Source organism: Phoxinus phoxinus (genome assembly GCF_949152265.1).
Source record: "Phoxinus phoxinus genome assembly, chromosome: 14".
Classification (NCBI taxonomy): Eukaryota; Metazoa; Chordata; class Actinopteri; order Cypriniformes; family Leuciscidae; genus Phoxinus; species Phoxinus phoxinus.
The window spans coordinates 17,085,585-17,108,187 of record NC_136889.1 but is presented as its reverse complement, the minus strand read 5'-3'; the positions used below and the strand labels follow the sequence as shown (position 1 = coordinate 17,108,187).

Below are 22,603 nucleotides of genomic sequence, written 5' to 3'. Positions count from 1 at the left end.
CAATGCAATTATTATCACTTGAAGACGTTCTATGTCTGAAAGAATATTTAAAATCATACAATGTACTTAAAAAAAAAGAAAAGAAAAAAAAGAAAAATCACCATTCCAAAACGAAAAAGGTGCCTGTTTCATAGAATGACTCAGAGCTGCACATAGAGAACAAGTAGGAAAAAAAATATTCTCTAAAAAACTGAATCACACGCCGAGAGAACAAGAACAAAAGCCAGGAACTGTTTCAGTGGTGCTGCACCTCTAGTCTTCCTTTGCCATCAAACAGATTCTGCAAGGGACCTTATAAAATATTCTCTTTCCCCTAAGACGAGTTCATACATGGAACAATACCCCTCTTTCTTCTCTAAATCTACTTCACAGACAGTAGATGAGTAAAAAAACCCTGCTACGGCTATTTGAACAGAGAGGGTGGTGTCAAGAGTCCAGAATGTCTCTCTCTCTCTCTCTCTCTCTCTCTGAGTCTGGTGCAGAGAGACAGACGTCTGTCTTGGCTCTTTCCTCTCTAAATCGATCAGCCAGTAATGACTATGAAGACTGCTCAGCTGTCTCCAGCGCCTTTATTGCTGGGGGAATGTAAACGGGCACACAAGCTCATGAAGAACACTACAACACACACTCCTCAGTCTTAGTTACCACAGATTGCACTTTAGGGATAGTTCAACTACAAATAATTTACTTGCCCTCATGTCATTCCAAACCTGTATGAATTTATTTATTCTGTGAAACAAAAAACAAAAAAGGAGTTGTTTAGTGCAGTGCTTCTCAACTGGTTTGGCCACCCAACATTTCCCATGGTCATTAAGCTGCGACCCAAATTTTTAGAAATTTGAACCACACTAATATACATTTTTAAAAATGATTAACACACACACAATTTGCAAACGCAATTGAAGAGCGCACACGCTACGAACACACTATAAAGGTGGTGAGAGAGTTTATTTAGTAACAAGTTAGTAATGTTATTACAAGTTAGTAACAAAAATAATGTTGGAATAATGACACTAACACAGACTGACAACATCTCATCTGACAGAAGATACAGAGAAATGCATTTTTCTCAGGCACATTTTACTTAAACTGCGTCTGACAGAAGAGTCAACAGCTTTCACGCACGTCTTTCAAAATAAAAGTATCACATCAGAAAAATATTTAGAAACCCACTCAAAAAAGGCCTTGAGACCCACTTTTGGGAAACACTGGTTTAGTAGAATGTACATAGGCCTATTTTAAACAAATGAGATTTGGGAGTTAAGGTGAAGGGAAATAGTGACTCTAATGTAATGTCTTTTTAGTCTTTCTAATGTAATTTTGCTTTATAGTGCTTTTGTTTGGTTGCTATTCACTTTTATTGTTTGGTAATGAAAAGTGTGAATATCCAGCCTAACATTTCCCTTTGTGGTCTAAGAAAGACAAAGTCAAGCAGGTTTGGAACAGCATGAGGATCGGAGTAATTGAGTAAATGACAGTTTTCATTTGCATTAGTGTGACACAAGTCATTTAATGTATGCATTAATAACCATTTTAGAATAAAATTTAAGGACCCTTAATGCATTACTGAATCCTAACTGGAGTACTTCCAAGAAACTGCTTTAAGTTATTCAATATCCCAGCGGCACCTGACGCACTTTCCCTTCCAAGTTCAAACACACAATTACAGTGAGAAAAACGCGTTTGTGTAAATATATCAAAGAGGTCTGTTTCAAAGTGAACGCTTCTCACCTCTCTGCGACAGGCGTGAAAGCCGTCCCAGCAGGATTGGAGCAGGAGGCTGGAATCACCCACCTACTTCAATGAGAATTATTCTACCCTGCCATTACAGAGAGCTTATCGGCCAGCTAAATCACTACCTCTGCATGCTGGCAACTGCTATTTTCTCACAAAAGACCAACTTAGAGCTCATATGACAGGTTACAGCCAGACGCCGCCTGCCAATTTTCAACTGATGTTCCCCGCCTAGCATGCCTCCCACACGTAACAAAGACTAGAGCTCTCCTGCCTGCAATTCATCCAGTAAACTCATGGAAAAACAACCTAATCAACACGGCACCTTCCGGCAGCGTACAATATTTCTCTCACCTAGCTGAATACAGCTACACGGTTTCTCCCGCAAACATCATCACCTCCACTGCTACCCACAGGGCTGTTGTCATATTAATGCACAGTATTACTGTATCGGGATCTCTCTCATAAGAAGGGATGCACTGATTTTGATCCAATATTGAGCTCATATACTTATTAAAATGCTCCAGTAAGAAAGAACAACAACAATATTGAGTGTACACGTTATATACTCCGTATATTGAAACACTGGCAGCACAAACAAAATGTCTCAAGACTGGACAAATTCAGAGACTAACGACAATTAATTTGCATCCGAGGGAAGTTCCTGTTGTACAAGTTGAAAACTGCAAAAGCGCACATGCCGGAAAAACAGAGGAGCTTATTGTTTACTGTTAAAGTGGTCATAATTATACATTTTATATATATATATATATATATATTTTTTTTTTCCCCATTTTTTTTCATTATTCAATAATTATTTATATTTGTATGTATGAAGTTTTTTTGTGAAACACAGTCATATTGTCCTTAAATCATACATCCCACTGTACATTACAACAATAACAAACAACAGCAGTGAGTACCAAAAAGTTTCTCTAACAAATGATATCATGCATCCCTACTCACCAGTAAATCAGCATTAATCACATTTCTCTTTCATTCCCTGTATTAAAACACCTCTCTCAGTCTCCATTTTCCTTTCATCTGTCTCCCTTCCCTCATTTAGACCTGCTCGCATTGCCAGACACCTGCTCCAGAAAGGGTTGTGTTGAGTGTTAAGTTGGCAGTATGCTACTGTAGCTCTTTGCTGGGTCTGTGGCAATGGCCATTTCGGTGGAATGGCTGTGTGTTGGGTCTATGTCAGCGGGCATTATGGTGGCAGGGCTGGCTCACGGCGGTGTGCACCAGGCAGTGATCCCAGCAGGAAGAGATGAGTACCGACAGAGCACAGCTCTCAGAAAGCCATGCCAGACACTAAAACTGAGGTTTGCTTACACCAGCCAGAATCTAATACAGTCTGAGACTTTGCATGCTTTGTGTGCCATTTATCACCACAACACGGCAGCTGCAACAACTGTTAAAAACTGTGTAAAAAGTAATTTCAGAGTGAGAACAAAGACATTAACAGTGTTTACAAATGAATGGGTTACACATTGTGTCATACTAAAACACTTCAAATGTTTTATATAAATACATTTTCTGAAGAAAAGGTGGGCGGTTCTATAAATATATATATATATATATATACATATATATACATAGAGACAGAGGGAGAGGGAGAGAGAGAAAGAAAGAGAGAGAGAAAGTGAGAGAAAATATAACCTCTTTTAAATCCAAACATCCTAAGTACAACCAATAATAATTGTAATAGCTAGATAATTTTGTCACTCTTTTAAAAAGACAGCACTCCAAGTGAGCAGACAGCCACATTTGCTAGAAATGTAAGATCTGTGACTCATACTAGCCATGTTATGCCGTTCATAAAGGTGCCAGACTGCAGCAGAAACCATCTTACTGAGGGGACAACAGCCTGTGGCTCTACAGACTTCTGGCAAAACAGTGGAGAGAGACAGACACTACACAGACCCACCCTCCTCCCTGTCTGCTCATTGTCTAGAGGAGAGGCTCTTCAAGCAGGTTTAGTGGGCTTTGAATAACTGACCAGGGTAAATCCCCAAATGAGCCGGTGTGTAGGGAAGCCAGGTCACCCCCGGTAACACAAATCACCTCTGAGACTGCCCCAAGAATGTTTGACCAGCGTTCCTTCCGAGGTTGGCTGCTTCATCTCTGCCAGAATCCAAACTCGATCAAACTCTCATTTCTCGCCCAGTTTTGTGGCTTAAATTATGAGGTTTTTTATTCAGATGTCGCTAATAAAAATGGGATGTCAGTAAATTGGAGGTTAGAACAAGGGAGTTGGGTCAAAAATGGACAAAATCAAGCAGAAACTTTACCGTTTAATCAAAGGGTCTGTTCCAAAAACCTAGTGAGCTGCCATGCTTGTCCTACTACCTACACAGACAGCATCCTAATTGAAATGGAACCTCATAAGTGACTGATTTGGGCACTTATAGGCACCACATTTATACAAATAGCACTCTGCACGAAGTCTTAGCTTGTTGTTTTGCATTAGCATGTTGCTAAGCTAAAATCTAAGGTGCAAAAAAAATGTACTGTACACACAATACTGTCTAATAATGTATCCTCCCCCCAATTTTACAAACTATTTTATGGATAAACTTCAGGTTTGAATGGAATATAAGCATTTCATATTTTTTTTCACTGAGTTTTTCCACTGAGCTTTTGGCAATTCATTTAATGATCATCTTTTCCATTAAGGATGCATACTAGCCTTAATTTTGGCAAAAATAGGTATCTTAGAAGGCAGAATAAGATGCTTTAAACCCATTATGCTCCAAAATACTAGGTAGGCAGCTCAATAGGACATGGAACTGAGCTAATGTTTGGTGAAATTAAATATCTGATATCCTGCCAAAGGCCAAACCTCACTAAAAGAATTACACACTATATCTTGCCCACTCCTTATTCACAGAATGCATTGGATATTTAACTATTGCAGTTTTGGAAAGTGGGAAGATTTCAAACCCAATGAGTACATCAAGAAAGCAAATGTGTCTGGAATACATCACACAAGCCATATTTTCAAACGTCCTCAGAGACATTTTCTTTCACCCTCTCCCTCAATCTGTGGGAGTATCAGACTGATGCCACAGTGAATTGGCAGACATGCCGACTGACCTTCCTGGACCACTCAGTGAAAATAAGCAACCCTGCCTTCCACATGACCATACTGTGTCTGCCCTTCATCATCACCTCACTGAGACCATCATATCACCTTACCTGACCTATAAAAGCAATAAAACAGAAACCCAACAGCAAATACTGTCCAATGAAGAACACTATAGAGAAAGTTAAGGGATATTTTTACTGATAACTAGAAAGACAAACTATCAGTTATGCAATAATTTAGTCTTTTATGCAACAAACTGAAAAAATAACATAATTGTGAATTGTATAGCTTAAGTCGCATATAACCCGTCTATTTGAAAATACTGGGTCCCTCAGCCAAATGTGTACAAATTCCTACTCAATTCATCCATCCTAAATACTTCAATCTGTAAATGCAGGTCTTTCCCAGTGAGTGTAAGCAGCTTAAAGGAGAACTTCCCAACAGTCTTCATAGAGAGATTTGTGTAATACCGCCACACACAAGCCAGAAAAATGCACACTTGTTATGGGTACACAAGAAGAGACAAGAAAAACGCAAGGTGTATAACAAGGAAGCTGCATGCCAGAGCCAAAATTCAAAGCCAAGTAATTATTTTAAGAGTTTAACCTTTTTTAATTGACTATTTTTTTTTAGCCATATCTACACTTTACTGCCTAATTTAGACAGAATTCCACCATCCAAAAGAACCACCATCATTTACAAAGTTCTACACAATCCTTGCTAATTACACGTTTGGCTTATTTGCTTATGCTTCCAGCTATCAATACGAGCATAGTATTGTCAGCTCTTCTAAATGCGTTTGCATGTTTACAAAAAATCAATTCAACAAAATTCAAAAATTTCCCCCCAAGTGTCAATAAAAAAAAAAAAAGCAAGCGGATGCTGACTGTGCCTGCTAAGAGGGACGTTCTAACAGTAAAAATACACTGCTGATGTGATTGTGGCTTGGTGAGGTCTATAAAACGGTCTTCCCTTAGTGCTCAATGGCCGGCAGTACAGCAGGCATATGCTCAAGCAGCGCACTACTATTAACTAATGACACAGGGCAGGTCCTCACGTACGAGAGCCTCACATATTAATTAAGGCCAGCACACACACACACGTCTTATTAACTCCTAACTGAGGCTAACACAGGCCACAAAATGACCACCACACACACACACACACTAGAAAAGAGCTGCTCAAACAGATGAAACTGATATTTCTCATTTGGATACATAAATAAACGATAACATGTCGGTGTCTGTTTCTGTCAGTGACAGATGTAATGCGCTTCCTACAGTGCAGTAACATCCGCACAATGCGTGCTTGCTGACTTTCTGCTGTGTGTTTGAGAGAATCGAAACAGCTTGATGCTCTTTTGAATTGGAAAGGATTTTGTAGCACACGGCACAGTGCATTGTCGCTACAGATTCGGCTAAAATGGAAATGAATGACTGCGATGAAACGGGGAAGAGCAGACAGAAAGACCGGCACACGACAAAGGGCAGCCCTAGAAGGGAGTGACATATGGATGAAGGCTGTTTTGAACATAAAATACCACAAAAATGGGACGTCATTCCTGTTCAATGAGCTGCACAGTCTGGGAGAAAAAGCTGGAAACCAGGGCTGGAATCCTACAGTGCCTGCGCAATAGATGACGGGAGAAAATCCCGGGATAATCTGAGATGACAGTGCAGCCCATGCGTCTGTGAAACAGGTATGGATGCTCAGTCAGAAGCCGATGACCCCCCACATACACACACACCCCGCAACAAAGGAAGCACATCAAAAGCGTCTGCGTCACCGTGATTCATCTCCTGTGACTGCGTACAAATGAATAAAAACAGAATGAATGCCCAGGGTGACGATGAAGAGAGAGAGAGAGAAAGAGAGAAAGAGAGAGAGAGAGCTCTCCACTAGATGTGTTTCACAAGCCAAACAATGCTAGAACACAGAAGAGTACCTGTGTCACTCTGACATCTCCTGCAGGTGGTGGTTTCTGTAGGGTTCAAATTCAACATTTTACTCAAGGGGGCAAAGAAATATTAAGACAAGATAGTATTAGTAAGCAGAGTTGACATCATCAATGGGTGAGCTGATGTCCTGGTTGAATTGATGGGACTTAACAGGACCCTGTATCTGTTTTGGTCTGCTGTGCGATATACTGACTTCTCATCTTAGAGGAAAAATTGATCTAAAATCAATGCATTCGCTGAAATATTCCAGGTGCTTGCACATTTGTCAGAAATTTCAAGCTGAGCAACTCAAAATAATTTTAAACGCATTTTGGTCCATCACAATAATATAATCACTAAAATATATATATATATTACGCTGATACATTTTTAAAGTATTAACAAACAGTATTTGATTCTTTTGAATTTGATTCTATAAGCCTAACATAACATTCCAACATCTAAAAATCAAAATATGTTAAAAATACACCACAGAATATCTGACACATCATTTTAATTACAGTTATGATAAATATGCATAAATCTTGACGATGCTTCATATGACTAACACACTTGTCACTGTATGAGGAAACATCTAAATATCAAATTAGTCATTAACAAGCATTGCGCTACTCAACCGTCTACATTTTTTTCCTGTAGGCTCTGACTACCCTATATTACTAATGGAAATGTTCTGTTGTACTATAAAACAGGTCCTTGTGACAAGACAATTCGGGTGCAGATGGTAAAAACGGTTGTTGTGATGATTTTTAGATGATGACAATCCTATGTGCAGCAATCTTAGCTGTTAGTTTACATCCTTATTCACAAGTTTTTTTTTTTTTTTTTTTTTTTTTTACAGAAAACTTAAAAAAGTTATTTTACATGGTTATTTTTATATTTAAAAATATATTCAAATATAATTTCTTCCTGCGATGGCAAAGCTGAATATTCAGCATCATTACTCCAGTCTTCAGTGTCACATGATCCTTCAGAGATCATTCTAATAGGAAACTTATAATGGTGAAAACAGTTATCCGCTTAATATTAGTGTGGACAATATCATACTTTCCCAGGTTTCTTTGATGAATAGAATGTTTTTTTTTTTTAAATATAAATCTTGTCTTTACTGGTACTTTTAAACAATTGAATGCCTTTTTGCTATTTACACTTGACCCATTAATAAAACACTTACTATTCTATATATCTATTTAATCAATTTTAACTATTTTCATCTGTAGCCTATCCCAAAACATTAGCACAACATCTGCATGTTTAAATAAAGCAATTGCACCAAACACAAACGACACATGGGCAAAGAGCACCGAGCTATTAAAAGCTCCTCACCAGTGAGGAGGAAGTTTCACACATGAACAGCAGGATCCTCATTACAGCAAACTGCTGTTTATTTCCCCATCAGCATGCACTCAGAGGCCGAGAGCTTTAACAAAACTTCACAGGAACCTGTAGACTTTGCTCCAGCAGTATATTATCCTTACGACGCTTTAACTGCCGCCCTGTAGCAGTTACAAGAAACAACTACTTACTATAAATATCTAGGGATTGTGCCTAGACGCAGACAGTGCTCTAGAAACACAAGGGATGAAGCCAGCTTTCTAAATATACAAACAGCAGGGGCACAGCAAGCACACATCCCCCCACTTTCAGAAATTCCCACGTTCATTCCCCTTTCAAATCGACCCCTACGGCCCATAGAACAAAACCTCGAATGCAATGCGAAAGACTTTTCTCCCATCCGATGATTTACAACATGCACTCGCCACCTACAGTAGCCGGTGAAGAGCAAGAGCTTCTCCGTGTAACCGGCTGGAGCCAAGCTGTCGCCAGGCTCACATTAAAACGCCAAAGGACTGACAAAAACACTGTGCCTCAAGTAGGTCAGCTCTCCTCCTGGAGATAATCAAACCCACTCTGACCCTCTGTGTGTGAGCATTTATGTAGGAGAGAGGGAACTAGGTCAAACGCAGGCAGTTGTTACGACTCTTTACGAGTTAGTTCCTGCGCATACATACAGTACACCTGCCTTCAACTCATCCGCATGCACTCCGCTCGTCACGTGACTTACCAATGGTCGGGATCGGGCTCTCATCGCAGTCTTCTCATTGCACAGGAAAAAAAATGGGATTTTACCAGCAGGCAAAGACGAACCCGTGAGAAATCTACGAGCTTTCTGTCTATCTCGGTCTGATTGTCTGGGGCTCTCTCTCTGTTTTCCCTCTCTTCGCCTGTCCAGCGACTGCACAATGCACATCAATTATTCAGCGGCGGTCTCTGGGTTTCCAGTGCAAAGCCAATCACAGATGGAGTTCTGTGCTAATGGGCTCCTGCTATACCTGGCTCCTCTGCTCCAAGACGTAGCCCACGGGGAATCAGGTTAAGCTCTTCGAAAACTTCAGACACACACACACACAATGACAGCCTGTAAACTGTCTGCAGTGCAAAACCACAAAATGAACAGGAAGCACCGTTGTGTTTCAAAAGGGTTAAAAAAAAAAGAAGCGAGAGAGAGAGAGAGAGAGAGAGAGAGAGGGACGTGGGGGGGAGGAAGAAAAGAAGGGAGACAGAGGAAGAAAAAGCAGCAAATGTCCTCTCACCTCAGATTTATTGTGTTGTAAGTGACGTCCACATGCCTAAAACCCTCGCTCATTTGGAACTGATGGAAGCCACACATTCACTCACACACACACACACATTCATGCACACACTCACACACACACTCATGCAATACGACGGCCACTTTGCCAGAGGGCGGAAGGGGGGGTGGGAGCATGAGCGGCTCACATTTCAAACTTGCAAAGAGGGGGGCGGGGCCTATCACAGCAGATGGGCTGTATCTTGGCCCGTGACCAAATCATCCAGAGAAAGACTGAGAACAAACAACATGCTCGGATCAATTCAGTTAAAGCTGTGTTCGCGGCCCCACGATTACTGCTATCAAAGCGGGTGAATCCCGTCCATTGGAGAGCTAATCACATGACACCAATGTATAAATCCATCAGACCGTACACACTAATTAAGCCCGGGGCTGGTGGGCGGCCCTCTTGAGTGTCATGTGAGGGTGAAATTAATGGAAACGGTTAGCTTTTAACGCTAAGTGCCTAACTTGACACTTGCTAACACTGTTAATTACACGCATCTAAAAGTGTTGAATATCAGAAAGAGATCCAGCACTTCCCCAGGCTGTCAATAGTGTGCGTCCATTAATGAATTAATACATAGCTATTCTTCAGTTCTTGAATTAACGTCGCCTAAACTGCTAATAAAAATGCTGTATCAACTGCAGAATTTTTCTTGACGCTGCAAAAAAAAAGCACTGTAATAAATTCCACTGACATCAAATTAGCAATAATTCATTAAAAGCTCCAACATACTAAAGACTTACAATGTAGCACGAAGCATCAAGACCTCAGCGCGCACACCGTCTCCGCGGCCGGCATTGAAGTGCTGCGTGTGACGGATACCTTTAATATCAAGCTACAAGGGGATGAAATAACTCAGAGAAAATGAGAGATGTCAAGGCTACGGGCTACATGAAAAAGGAGGTGAAGAGCTAAAGCTGGCTCAAACAGGAACTCAAGCTTCCTTTAACTTTTACTGCAAAGCTGAGTCATAACCTCCACCAACACAAACACATCACTCCAGCAATTCTCTCTAGCTGTGAACTTAAGTACTTTGCAAATGAGCAATCTTATGATAAATACCCAGATTTTTTAATACAAAAATCCACTATAATACAGCATTATCGCTGCAGATTATGAGCTACAATGAAAAAAATCTGATTGTTTCTGTAAGAACCAAAAATCTAGCAGATCCGGAGCATCTAGAAGTAACTGAACTGTTGCTGAGTGATTACATCAGAAGGAAAGAAAATAATATATTGAAAAATGCATTTAAGCATTCAAGAGTCCAAAATTAACTGTCTCACAATGGTAGACTTTTTCAATGATCATAAATATTTCTTAACTGCCAAAACCCCTGTATAAAGTAAAAATATATATATTTTTTTAATAATAATGTTTTGGAGTTTGTTGTTACCATTTTAATGTTTTTTTTTTTTTTTTTTTTTTTTTTTTTTATAATGCTTTTTACATTTTTAATGTTACAATTCAAAGGACAAATAACAATTTTACTTACATAGCCAAAGCCAACATTCATTCACATTTGTAGCTGGCGATTGTTAATTCTGGACCTTGAATAAAAGCGCACATATAAAGGCAACTGTGACTCACTAAGGATGTATCCTTTTGATGTCGCAAACTCAAAGACACAGTGAATGTCTGAAGTATAAAGTGAGAACTGTGTGCAGACAGACGTGGGCAGGGTTTGCGGTGTATCCAACCAACGGGGAGGTCCCGGGCTTGAGTTTCTTGTGTATTTGCGCTCGCGTCTTCTCTGTAAACCATGTGTGTACATGACATGTGAATTACGGCTGGGTGCTGGAAAGCGATCCGTCACCCTCGACATGGCGGATTGGTTGCTCTCCTGACGTGCCTTCCAGCTGGGCTGATTTACAAGCTGCTGACAGACTTGCTATGTAGAGCAGGAACATTCCTCACCATTGCATTGAGAGATTCGTTTCACCCCACAGTGGCCAATATAATATTTTTACCCATCCGCTACTCAGAGAAGAGACATGTGTCAGCTTTACTTTGACATATAGCTACATCAAACAACTATATCTCTAAATAAAAAAATAAAAAAACAACATAGGGCCAAAAACTCTAATATGATGTAAGGTCTCTTGCTAAAATGTGATTAAAAATCACTCAGTAAGATTGTCAAGTGCATAAACTTGCCAACTTATTTTAGTCACAAAACTACTGTTAAACAGTTTGGAGACTTTTCAATGTTTTTTAAAGTCTCTTATGCTCACCAAGGCTGCATTTATTTGATCAAAAATACAGTAAAATTGGTAATATTGTGAAAATGTATTACAATTTAAAATAACTGATGATTTAAACATGTAATTTATTCCTGTGATAACAAAACTACAATTTTCAGCAGCCATTACTCCAGTCTTTAGTCACATGTCATATTAATATGCTGATTTGATACTAAAGAGAAATTTCTTATAGTTATCGTGAATATTGAAAACATATCTTTGTGGAAAGCGTTATACTTTTATACTATATATTATACTATAGTATTTTGCCTTGTTTTAAGTGATGCAAACTATTAAATTCTTCTGCACTTCGTGCCAAATCTCCTCGATAACAGACTTTAAAAACACTTAAATTAAGACGCACCTTGCAATTATCTTGTCGCAACATCTCACTCTGAACAATGGCACACTATCTCTGCTTCTGTGTTCAGACACAACGTGATGAGAAGTTGACTATTTTTTTTCAGGAAAGTGTTTAAATAATAGCAGACTTTCTGAATAGAGGTATGCGAGTCAGAAACATGTCCTAATAGACAAACACATTAGCTGTCAGTCTCTCAACTAACCTGTTCTCGATTAAATATCAGCATGACACGTATAAAGGGAAGAGCTCGATTTTGATCTAAGCGAGGAGACTGTTGTGACTGACAGCACCGTTGAAATACTATCAAAAGCAATTGTGATGCGGTGTATAATTATGCTCAATAAAAGTGTCTCAGACAAGGTATTTAACGTTTCTTGGTACAGACACAACTGTGTGCTCTAAAGAGGGAGATTTTAGACTAAATTATCTTATTGGACTGGCAGTGGGGTGCCAAACAAAGCCTGGTTAAAAAGTCTGTCAGTAGCATGCAGAGGTGGGTAGTAACGAAGTACATTTACTTCGTTACATTTACTTGAGTATTTTTGGGGAAAAATTGTACTTTTAAGAGTAGATTTAAATGTGGGTACTTTTTACTTTTACTCGAGTACATTTCTAATAAAAAAACGGTACTTTTACTTCGTTACGTTGAGCGACGTTCCTCTCGTTACTTTATTTTAATGCAATACGTGTTGTTAAATGCGTAGTTTATTCCAAGCGCGCTGTATCTTTTTTCTGGGCATGAGCGATGCTCAATTCACAAATGAATCACTCTTTTGAGTCGATTCTGTTCAAAGACTTCATCAAACAAGTGGGCAGATCTGTCTAAATCGGTTCGCGAATCAGTTTGTATGATCTGTTCAGTTTCCTGCACGCACTGAATCGTCTGAAGCGCTTTCAATTCACACTCGACTCGGAGTCGTAACAGGAAGATTTAAGAACATCAAGAGCGTTGGATGAAGTGGCCGTGGACCTACAGTACAGTCGAGTGAAAGCAAATCTGCAAATGCATAATTTTTGCCAGCGATGAAGATCTCTATTATTTTCGTATGCTGACGATGATATATCATGTGGAACGAATATTCGATTTAATTTCATTCAGGTAATACATTTTACAACCAAACAGATTATTACGATATGATAGCACTACTTCAAAGTATGACATTACCCGGTTTTTTTGGACATATACATTACTTTATACAATAAATAAGCTACCATTGTCCACATATGAAATGAACACCCGCCATCCCGCGGTAATGTGTGTGTATTGCGCAGTGGCGTGCCAACTCAACTTGAAAACGAATGCCTTTGCCAATCTTAGGCACTGTTGACCAGTTTAAACATGCTTGCAGAAATATACATTTGATTACATTTTGGAGAACAGACAGAAGAAGATCCGTCGATGTGCGTTTGATCGTCGTTTGTGTTCAGATGTTCAGTAGCGGTCAGCGCGAGCACATGTGAAGAGTTTTAACTCTTTCTTCTCTGTGTCAATGTTTCCCTTTACATGCCTTTAAATGCAAAACTCTGCAGATACACTATATTTCGACATTGTCTAATAATCCAACTGTAGTTGTATAAGTTACTATTATACAAACCAAAGGATAGGCAATGATTTTCGGGCTACAGATGGCAGAAATAATGCTCGTCTCTTCTGTTTTTGTGGCAAAGATAGCCTATCTAATTATGATAATAATAGTCATTTAAATAAAAAATATCTAAATAAAATCATGTTTTATATATATATCATAGTATATATAGGCCTATGATCCGAAATAACTAACTATAGCTACTTGAGTAGTTTTCTCATTGGATACTTTTCTCATTGGATACTAATTATGATAATAATAGTAATTTAAATAAAAAATATCTAAATAATATTGTTTTATATATTTATCATATATATCGGCCTATGATCCGAAGTAACTAGTAACTAACTACTTGAGTAGTTTTCTCATTGGATACTTTTTTACTCTTACTCAAGTAACTATTAAGATTGTTACTTTTACTTTTACTTTGAGTAAATATTTCTAGAAGTACTTGTACTTTTACTTGAGTACAGGTTTTGGATACTCTACCCACCTCTGGTAGCATGTAAGCAGAGAAGATCAGACTAAATTAGAGCGCACACACAAAAACAGAAGCAAACACACCGTGGACAGATAATTCCCATAATCACAGATTAATACGGCCAGATAATCCCGCTGACAGAGAGGTCAGGTCAGCACTCACAAACCAGCACGCACTGACAGACTACACTTCATTCACACACAAGCGAAGATCAGATGGTGATAATGCCAAACATGCTTTCATCACTTTGCACTGATTATATCTGGCTTTTGTCAGTGCATCATTTGCAATCATTTCTCAATTAGTATGTTTGTATTGTTTTCCAGTATAAATACATTAAGAGTAAACATCTTTACGACAAGATACGTTTACTTTACTACAAAACTGCATAAGCTATTAAAGAGTCTTGAGCATTAATTATCAAAATTCAAGGAGGTTTACACTTCAAACAACACATTTTGAAATTGAAAAATAATTTTTCAATGATGTAATAATAATAATAAATAATAATATACACAATTATATAAAATATATAACAGTATAATATATATTTGTATTATATTATTTTATATATTCTACTATAATGACACTATTATCCTATATATAATTAGTATATTATAATGTCTTCCATATACAATTATTAATAAAAAAAATCCTACCCCATGATTTAATAAATAGGCCTAAATACATTTTATTTTATTAATTTACAATTTATACTATTATATTTAGTAACTTGTTGTACATATTTAATTAATATTTATTAACACAAATATTCATATTTCTTAAATATGTAATTAAAAATATATTATACGTTTCTTATTTGACACAATTTTGCTTTTCAAGTAAATTCATATTTTTACTGGAAAGCAAGACCAATATGCCGATTGAGATTTGTTTCGCAGTGATTATAAATGTGTTCTCATTACCTTTGTCAATTAAAAAAAGAAAAAATACACTCCAAGCATCCAATGAGGTTCAAGTGTGTTCGATTTGCCAAAATCACATATTGAAAAACAAAGGAATCCAATAGACCATTTTAAAGCACTATAACAGTTTAAATGTAACATTAAAAAGAACTCAAAGCATATATATATATATATATATATATATATATATATATATATATATATATATATATATATATATATATATATATATATATGTATGAATTACATATTACAAAGACATCTTCTGGCATTTATCCATTACAGGTACATTCATTTACGAGAGGCAAATAAAAGTGTAATTCTGAGTGCAAGTGGATGACTTTTGGCCATCCTCACAGGCAAGTGTCAGCTGCATTGTATATCACAGAGACAGCAAAACATGACGGATTCATCTTGCAGCCGGTGACTGCCTCTCCACGGCCGCCTGATGTGCATTGATCGTGTAATGTGGGAGTGTCTCGCTTCTCTCAGGCTCTGAGCGCGCCAGACACACTGAACTCCGGTGTGTGGTGTCGGGTGGCCGCCCCTGTGTCGCCATCCTGCCTGTCACTGGGTTTTCGCTGGGGCTGCACTTTCTCTCTTCTCTCTCTCTTTTTCCCCTTCGCTCTTTCTGTGTGTGTTTTGTGTAAAGGATGTAGAGCGATAAAGAGAGAAAGGGTATGTGGCATCAAGGAGGATAGAAAGCGAGAGGGACGGAGAGTGGGTTTATGATTCTGAGCTCCGCCACTGTCGTCTGCGTGTCTGGGGCGGTAGACGCCCTTATGATAGAGGTAAGATGGATGCCCCCATGATGCACTGAGAGGAAGTCTGAGTCATATCTGCTTCCAGCTTTCTTTATCACCAACTGCTCTGAATGCAACTATACAATCTCTGCATGGATTGAAATATCTGAGATGTCACTGTAAATGATAAATAGTTCAGGCATCACACAACTTTATGCCACATGAGCGTTATTAACAGCAATACCGCCACAATCACGGCTGTCCAAAAATACATTTCTTAATCAGTATTTTTGTCTTGTTTTTAAGTACAAATGTCCAAACATTATTATGGCAAGATCAATTATTGGTAACCTGAGAGTAAATAAATTGAAAAGTAAAAGAAATAAATATAAATGAATAATATAATTAAAACATTTAATAAAAACAATAATGAATAAATAATAAATACAATAAAATTCAGTTTAAACAAGTTTTCCAGCATGTTGTTATTTGTAACTAAAACTGTTAAAAAAAAAATATAATAATAATAATATATATTAGGGCTGTCAAAAGATTAATTGCGATTAATCGCATCCAAAATAAGTTTGTGTTTGCATAATATATGTGTGTGTGTACTATATTTATAATTATTGTGTATAAATACACACACATTCATGTATATATTTAAGAAATATTTGCATTTATATACTGTATATACATTTATATAATTTTTATTATATATAAATATTTTATATATAAATATAACCAATTTTTATTAAATATATACATGATTGTGTGTGTTTTTATATATAATTATACACAGTACACACACATATATTATGTGTAAACAAACTTTTATTTTGGATGCGATTAATCGCGATTAATCTTTTGACAGCCCCATATATATATATATTTGTTAATTGAAACAGCAAAAATTCAATAAAATATTAGATTAAAAAAATTACTTTACTAAAATTACTAAAACAAATTAAAGCTAAATAGAAATTACTATAATTTGAAATAAAATTAAAATGAAAACCAAAAACAAAAAAACAAAAAAAAACAATTCAAAATGTTAATAAATAATGTAATAGTAAAAAACACTTTTTCCCAGGAAAAAATAAGACAAAAATATTGATTAATAAAATGATTGTGCAGTTATCTAAAAGGAGGAACAGGATAAACAAACATCCAGAAACATTTGTTTTTGAAGGCCCAAAGTGTCCTACAGTAACCATGGTTCAAATGGACCGTTTATCTTCATTCTGAACAGCGAGCCGTGTCAGGCCTTTCTCAAATAAAGTACACTCACACACCTCAACCTCAGCATTTGCCGGCCATCTATCTCTGTTTGGCTGATGCCCATCCGCAATTCACTTTGACAAATGTACAAGAACAGGACACTCAGCTTTGGCTGAGAAGGTCAGGATTTCAAACAGAGCTGATTACAAAGCGTTGCTGCTCTGCTGATGGATGATTGTTGGAAAGTGAACTCTGGCAGCTTATCAGTGAATTATTCGGGGGCGGTTCTGGCATGCCGAGAGCTCCACGTGTAAAATCGTCAGGAAAAGACAACCTCTGGAAGTTAAATCGCCTCATGACGTCTCGAGGAGATGGGTGAGTGTTGGACAAAGGAAAGTGAAAGGATGCTAATGCATGGCCGTGCGCTGTGATTGCATAATGCCGCAATTAAAAGATTTCCTGTCACATCGCTAAATGAAGAATGTGGATTCATTACAGGCAGAGTGTCTCTGGGTTTTATTAGCAATGATGAGTGAGAAGAAACGGTGCATGAGAGAAGAGGGTCTCACCTGCTGACTTTGGAGTGAACTTGTCGCGGTTTGCCGCACACACAGCCAGGAGCCGATAGCCGAGGTCCAAGTCGAAACCCTGCTGCGCTGCCACACGGCTCACGACCTGTGAAAAGAGACCACATGAGTGTTAAAGCGGGTCTTTGTGAACTCATGTGGGTTCATCTGCATGTGTGCATCCATTATTTGCATTCACAAGAGAGGTGCAAACACATAGTTCGCCGCTTAAAGTCTGAAGGAAAATCAAGCTGAAATGTTCTAAACACACTCTTTAGCATTAAGGCTATTGAATTTTTCAATAGTCTACATGAGCTATGTGCAATTAAGCTTCCTTGAAATTCTACCCCAGACTCCCACGAGAGACACGAGAACCAGCGGTATACTCGCATCACCCAGCTACCACCCCCCCACTTCCATGTACACCAAATATCTCTCCAAAAACTACTCATAAAAGAGCAATTTCCCTTTTTTAGTGCAATCATATCAAATATTTATATATGTGCATGAATAATGTATTCAAAGATAAAACAGCCACCTCCACTGATGCAGACTAGTGTTAAGACTGTGTTGATATTTGCAGGGCACGATTGATGAGCTTTCCCCAGAGATCTGTGCGACTGGTGCGCAGACGTCTCTGTTTGTTCTCTGAATACCCTGATCCGCAGAGACCACAGCCCGCACTTGGCCCCTTGCACTCGCAACTCCAGCTTCTTTCAAAGCATCTCGTGATCTTTCGCGGAACAATTCAAAAGCGTGTAAATAAAACTCTAAAGCCACATTTAAGATAGAGCTGCTAGGTGACAATGTTACCACACAGAATACAAAACCGAGGCTTTAACCGTGGACTCTCTTAAAGGGACTGTTCACCCAAAAATGAGCATTCTGTAATTTACTCACCCTCACATTGTACCATGACTTACTTTCTACCAAAGAACACAAAAAGAGAAGTTAGCCAGAATGTCCAACCTACTCTATTCCATGCAATGAATGTGAATGGTGACCAGGTTGCCATCAAGCTTCAGAAATGACAAATATCCACCAAAAAATGAGTCCATATGGTAACTGTTTATTCCAAGTCTTCTCAAATAATTTTGTAATATTATTATAGTGTATTAGGACTATTCTCGGGGCCCTGGTCAGACAGACCGAAATAAAAATTATTATTCACTACCATTACCGTACTGTCTTTTATGAAGTTGACAACCAACCAACGCCCTTATAACAACCTTCATCGCCATGGTGAAAGCTAGTGGGGAGTAAAATCATGAACAATGGCAAAAACAAACTAATTACAGTGCCATGAATATGATTTTTATTTTTTTGGGTGAGTAACTGCCCCAGTCACCATTTACTTTCCTTATTTGAAAAAGTTACAGTGTGAACATTCTGCCAAAATTCTTATTTTTATGGTTTGTAGCAACACAAGGGAAAGTAAATAAGTAAGTTATGTTTGGTAAACTATTCCTTTAAAGGGCACCTATTATGACATTTAAAATGTTCCTAATGTTGTTTTGGGAGTCCCCAACAACAGTTTTAAGTGCATGCAATGACAAAAAACACTTTTGTTTTCGTATAATATGCATTTATTTTTACCTGATTTGCTCACCGACTCCCAAATGATTCGTTCAACGACTCGTTTTTCCAAACCCCTCCTTTGCGCGACGCTAATCTGCGTTGATTGGTCAGATGACCCAGCAGTGTTTACAGAGATAATACTTATTTTTAACACGGAGTACAACGATGCTTTTATCAATTAAATCGTGTTATAATAATGATTATAGTCCACTGCTTTATAGTTTGTAGTAAAAAACGAAAAATAAGATAAATAATTTAATGTTATGTTAGCGAGCATAGCCCAGAGTTCATATTGTAAAAGCACAATCAGTCTTTGTTTGCGTTAGCCCGATGCATAAACATAACGTTTTTACAAAAAAAAAAAAAATGCAGTTACGTTACTACGAGGTATTACTCTATTCTTTAGACAACTCCGAAAACAACGACAAACACTTCACATCATTGAAGACCTATAGCTAAACGGTGCTTACACAACAAACAAAATAATTATTAAGCATGCTACATAAAATATAAAAGCAAAAATGATTAATAACACTTACAGGTTGTGATACAGAGGAGGAAGCTGATGCAAATACACTTGGAACTGAACCTTCCTTCAATATTAGCCGACTCGCGAATCCAAGTTTGATTGCATTTAAAAAGCAATCGTCTTCAAAATGGCGCGAGCAAAGCACAAGGCTCGGACTATACTTCTGTGGTATAGTTGTATATATGAATTGTAGCCACTTAGTCTTCAAATGCTCCTCCTTGGGCAGATGAAAAAGGTTTGCTTTTGAGCCGCACTTCAGAACACAGCGTCTCGTCGCCATGATATTTTCCCCTGGCCTTGGAGCGCAATAAGTGGGCGTATCGTATTCAAATAACTTGACAAGTTGACGTCATCTAGTCAGAGAAAAAGCTTCGGTCTTCTAACGATTCATAAAAATGACTCCGAGTCGACTCTAACTTTTGAAAGACAATAACTTTATATACGGTGCACTTTCATATTTCAAACTTTGCAGGATGTTTTTGTTCACTTAGATCTATGTTACACACTACATGAAAGGTACATTTCAAAATTCCATAATAGGTGCCCTTTAAAATGATACAGCAGAGACACTTAAATACTTCAGACTGACAATGGGACTCCAAAAAAAGAAAGAAAAACTTGTTAAACTGGTAACCTGGTTACACTGGTTAAGGTGCCTATTTTCAGTTAAGCTATGGATTTAAATATTGCTCTGAATAACATTCAATTTGAAGAATTTCCCTGTCACTCTCTATTATTCTATCCATCAAGAATGACACAACCAATATAGAATGAGAGGCATTCAACCTTTTGTAATATCTGCTGTAAAATCTGAATGAGGCAGCACATGATCTTTAATGACTCATGTATCACAGTGCTGCAGCTGTGCGCTGCATTTATCCACTTACTAACCTTCTCAATTCTTAACACTCAGCGCTTGACGTGCAATTTATGTTCCACAACGGGTGCAAACGTGACTCTTCTTAATCATAAGTTGTCATACATCTGCTTCCAAGGTGGTGCAACAAAAACGACAAATCAAACCTGCGCCGACAGATCCCCATTTGTGATTTAATGGTCAAATAATGGCTTAATGGGATTCTAGGACGGCATCTATGAAACTGAAAACCTAGAGACGTTTTTGTCCTCCAGTTTTTGGGGATTTTTGGACAGGCAGCGCCGCTGCACTCTTGCCAAACTTTAATTTCCTTTCTGCAGCTGCACTTGCCAAACGCAACAGCCAGGCGTCCTGCCATGAAGGCTGGTATAGATTCCACTGCCGTTTAGAAATGCATCCTCTCATAAGCCTTTTCCACATAATCTCTCTTCTCAGAATGCAGGCCTAAAACATTAAGTGATTCAACAGAGAAAAAAAAATAGAATCACTGAGCCATGCAAATGTCCTCGGTTACAGTTTTGCTAAAGAGCCAAGTGCACACAAACAGTGACCCGCAATATAATACACACAAAAAAAAGGCTGTTTATTTCTTTTCAGAGCGAGCACTGCGCAGATGTGCAGGGGTTGACAAGAAAAGACAGTGGAACAGCAGAGATAGTTGTCATCGCTAAAGCTACTGACAGTTTGGAGATGTCATTTATCATTTGGCTGAGTGCTGATATTGTGCAGCTGGGAGAGACAATGGAAGAAACGCTCCATATGTAGGTCTGCGGAGAGCAGAGAGCTACCTGATGCCTGAGGGGAAATGTGTAAGACATGTCCACATCTGTCAGCCAACATTCTTATCTCCCCAGTTCTTTCATCTCTCCACCATCCTCACCTGGGGAGAAGAACTTCTCCGCTGCTCTCTGAGGGACCGCTTCACATCAGACAAATTAATTACATTATACAGAGCGCAAACATATACTGCGCATCCTCTCGGAGTGAGCGCGTGTGGTGAGAAGACGGTGTCTGGGGACACATTGTCATGTACACACGTGACTAACTACAGAGAGGGAGGCTGAACCAAACTCCAGCATGGAGGTCTGGAATACCTGGAGAAAGCTGTCCATTAACATCCTCGTTCATTGCAAGGGCAGAAGCCCAGCTGGCGCAGAAAGCCCTGGAAGTTTGTGATGTATCCAGGTTGTTTTGATTGCCAATGTCATGTGACTGATCAAAAAGTGATGTCATGAAAATGCTAAACAAGACTGTCTTGAGCTGTGAAATAAAACCGCATGTACACTACCGGTCAAAAGTTTGGAGTGATTACGATTTTTGAAAGAAGTCTCTTATGCCACAAAGGCTGCATTTATTTGATTGAAAAATACAGTAAAACATTAATATTGTGGAAATATTTTAACTATTTAAAATATTTTTTTTCTATTTTAATGTATTTTAAAAATGTAATTTATTCCTGTGATGGTAAAGCTGAATTTTCAGCAGCCATTACTCCAGTCTTCAGTGTCACATGATCCTTCAGAAAGCAAACATTTAATATTATTACCAAACTTTTGATGGGTAGTGCACCTTCATTTATTAAAATTGAAAAAAGCTTTAAAGGGGTTCAATCAGTAATTTAATGGAATATTAAATATGGGTTTTACAAGTCAGGCTTGTATTTAAAGAATAATAATTACATTGTTGATGGCAAAAACATTTTTAGTTACAAAGGCTCTAACCATTAGTTCAAGATTAATCTAGATTTGTGACCCAAATGACGCACATTTTGCACCATGTACTCTATCGTCTAGTGTAGTATGAATAGTATCAGGTTATTGTGTCATCCAACAGGGTCCCTAAAAGATTGCTGTGACCCCTGGTTGAGAACCAGTGATCTAGGATATGTAATGGCAGCTATTTAAGAAAAAAAATAATCTCAGTAAAGATATCTGATGTAAGTCTAGCTAGATCAAACATATTCCGAGAGCCTCCCAGTAAATCATTATCTGAGGAATTCAGATCACAGGGTGGGAGTGGGACTGAAATAAGTCCAGTGGAAATCAATGTAAAATGTCTGTCTGCCCG

The 22,603-nt window shown here is 38.1% G+C and overlaps 1 protein-coding gene across 9 annotated transcripts in view; it reads right to left on the bottom strand.

Annotated features, from left to right (window-relative positions):
* Positions 1-22,603, bottom strand: part of zmiz1a (zinc finger, MIZ-type containing 1a) — a 132,690-nt gene that overhangs the window by 13,982 nt on the left and 96,105 nt on the right. For 2 of the 9 annotated variants that reach the window (XM_079636055.1, XM_079636056.1), the window contains one exon: positions 17,556-17,661. In XM_079636055.1, the coding sequence (XP_079492181.1) occupies positions 17,556-17,661 (106 nt within the window). Of the gene's footprint in view, positions 1-6,770; positions 6,807-8,848; positions 9,216-9,377; positions 9,532-10,165; positions 10,257-17,555; positions 17,662-22,603 lie in introns of those variants that run through there. The other 7 variants (XM_079636054.1, XM_079636060.1, XM_079636059.1 and 4 more) reach the window with 7 other exon arrangements.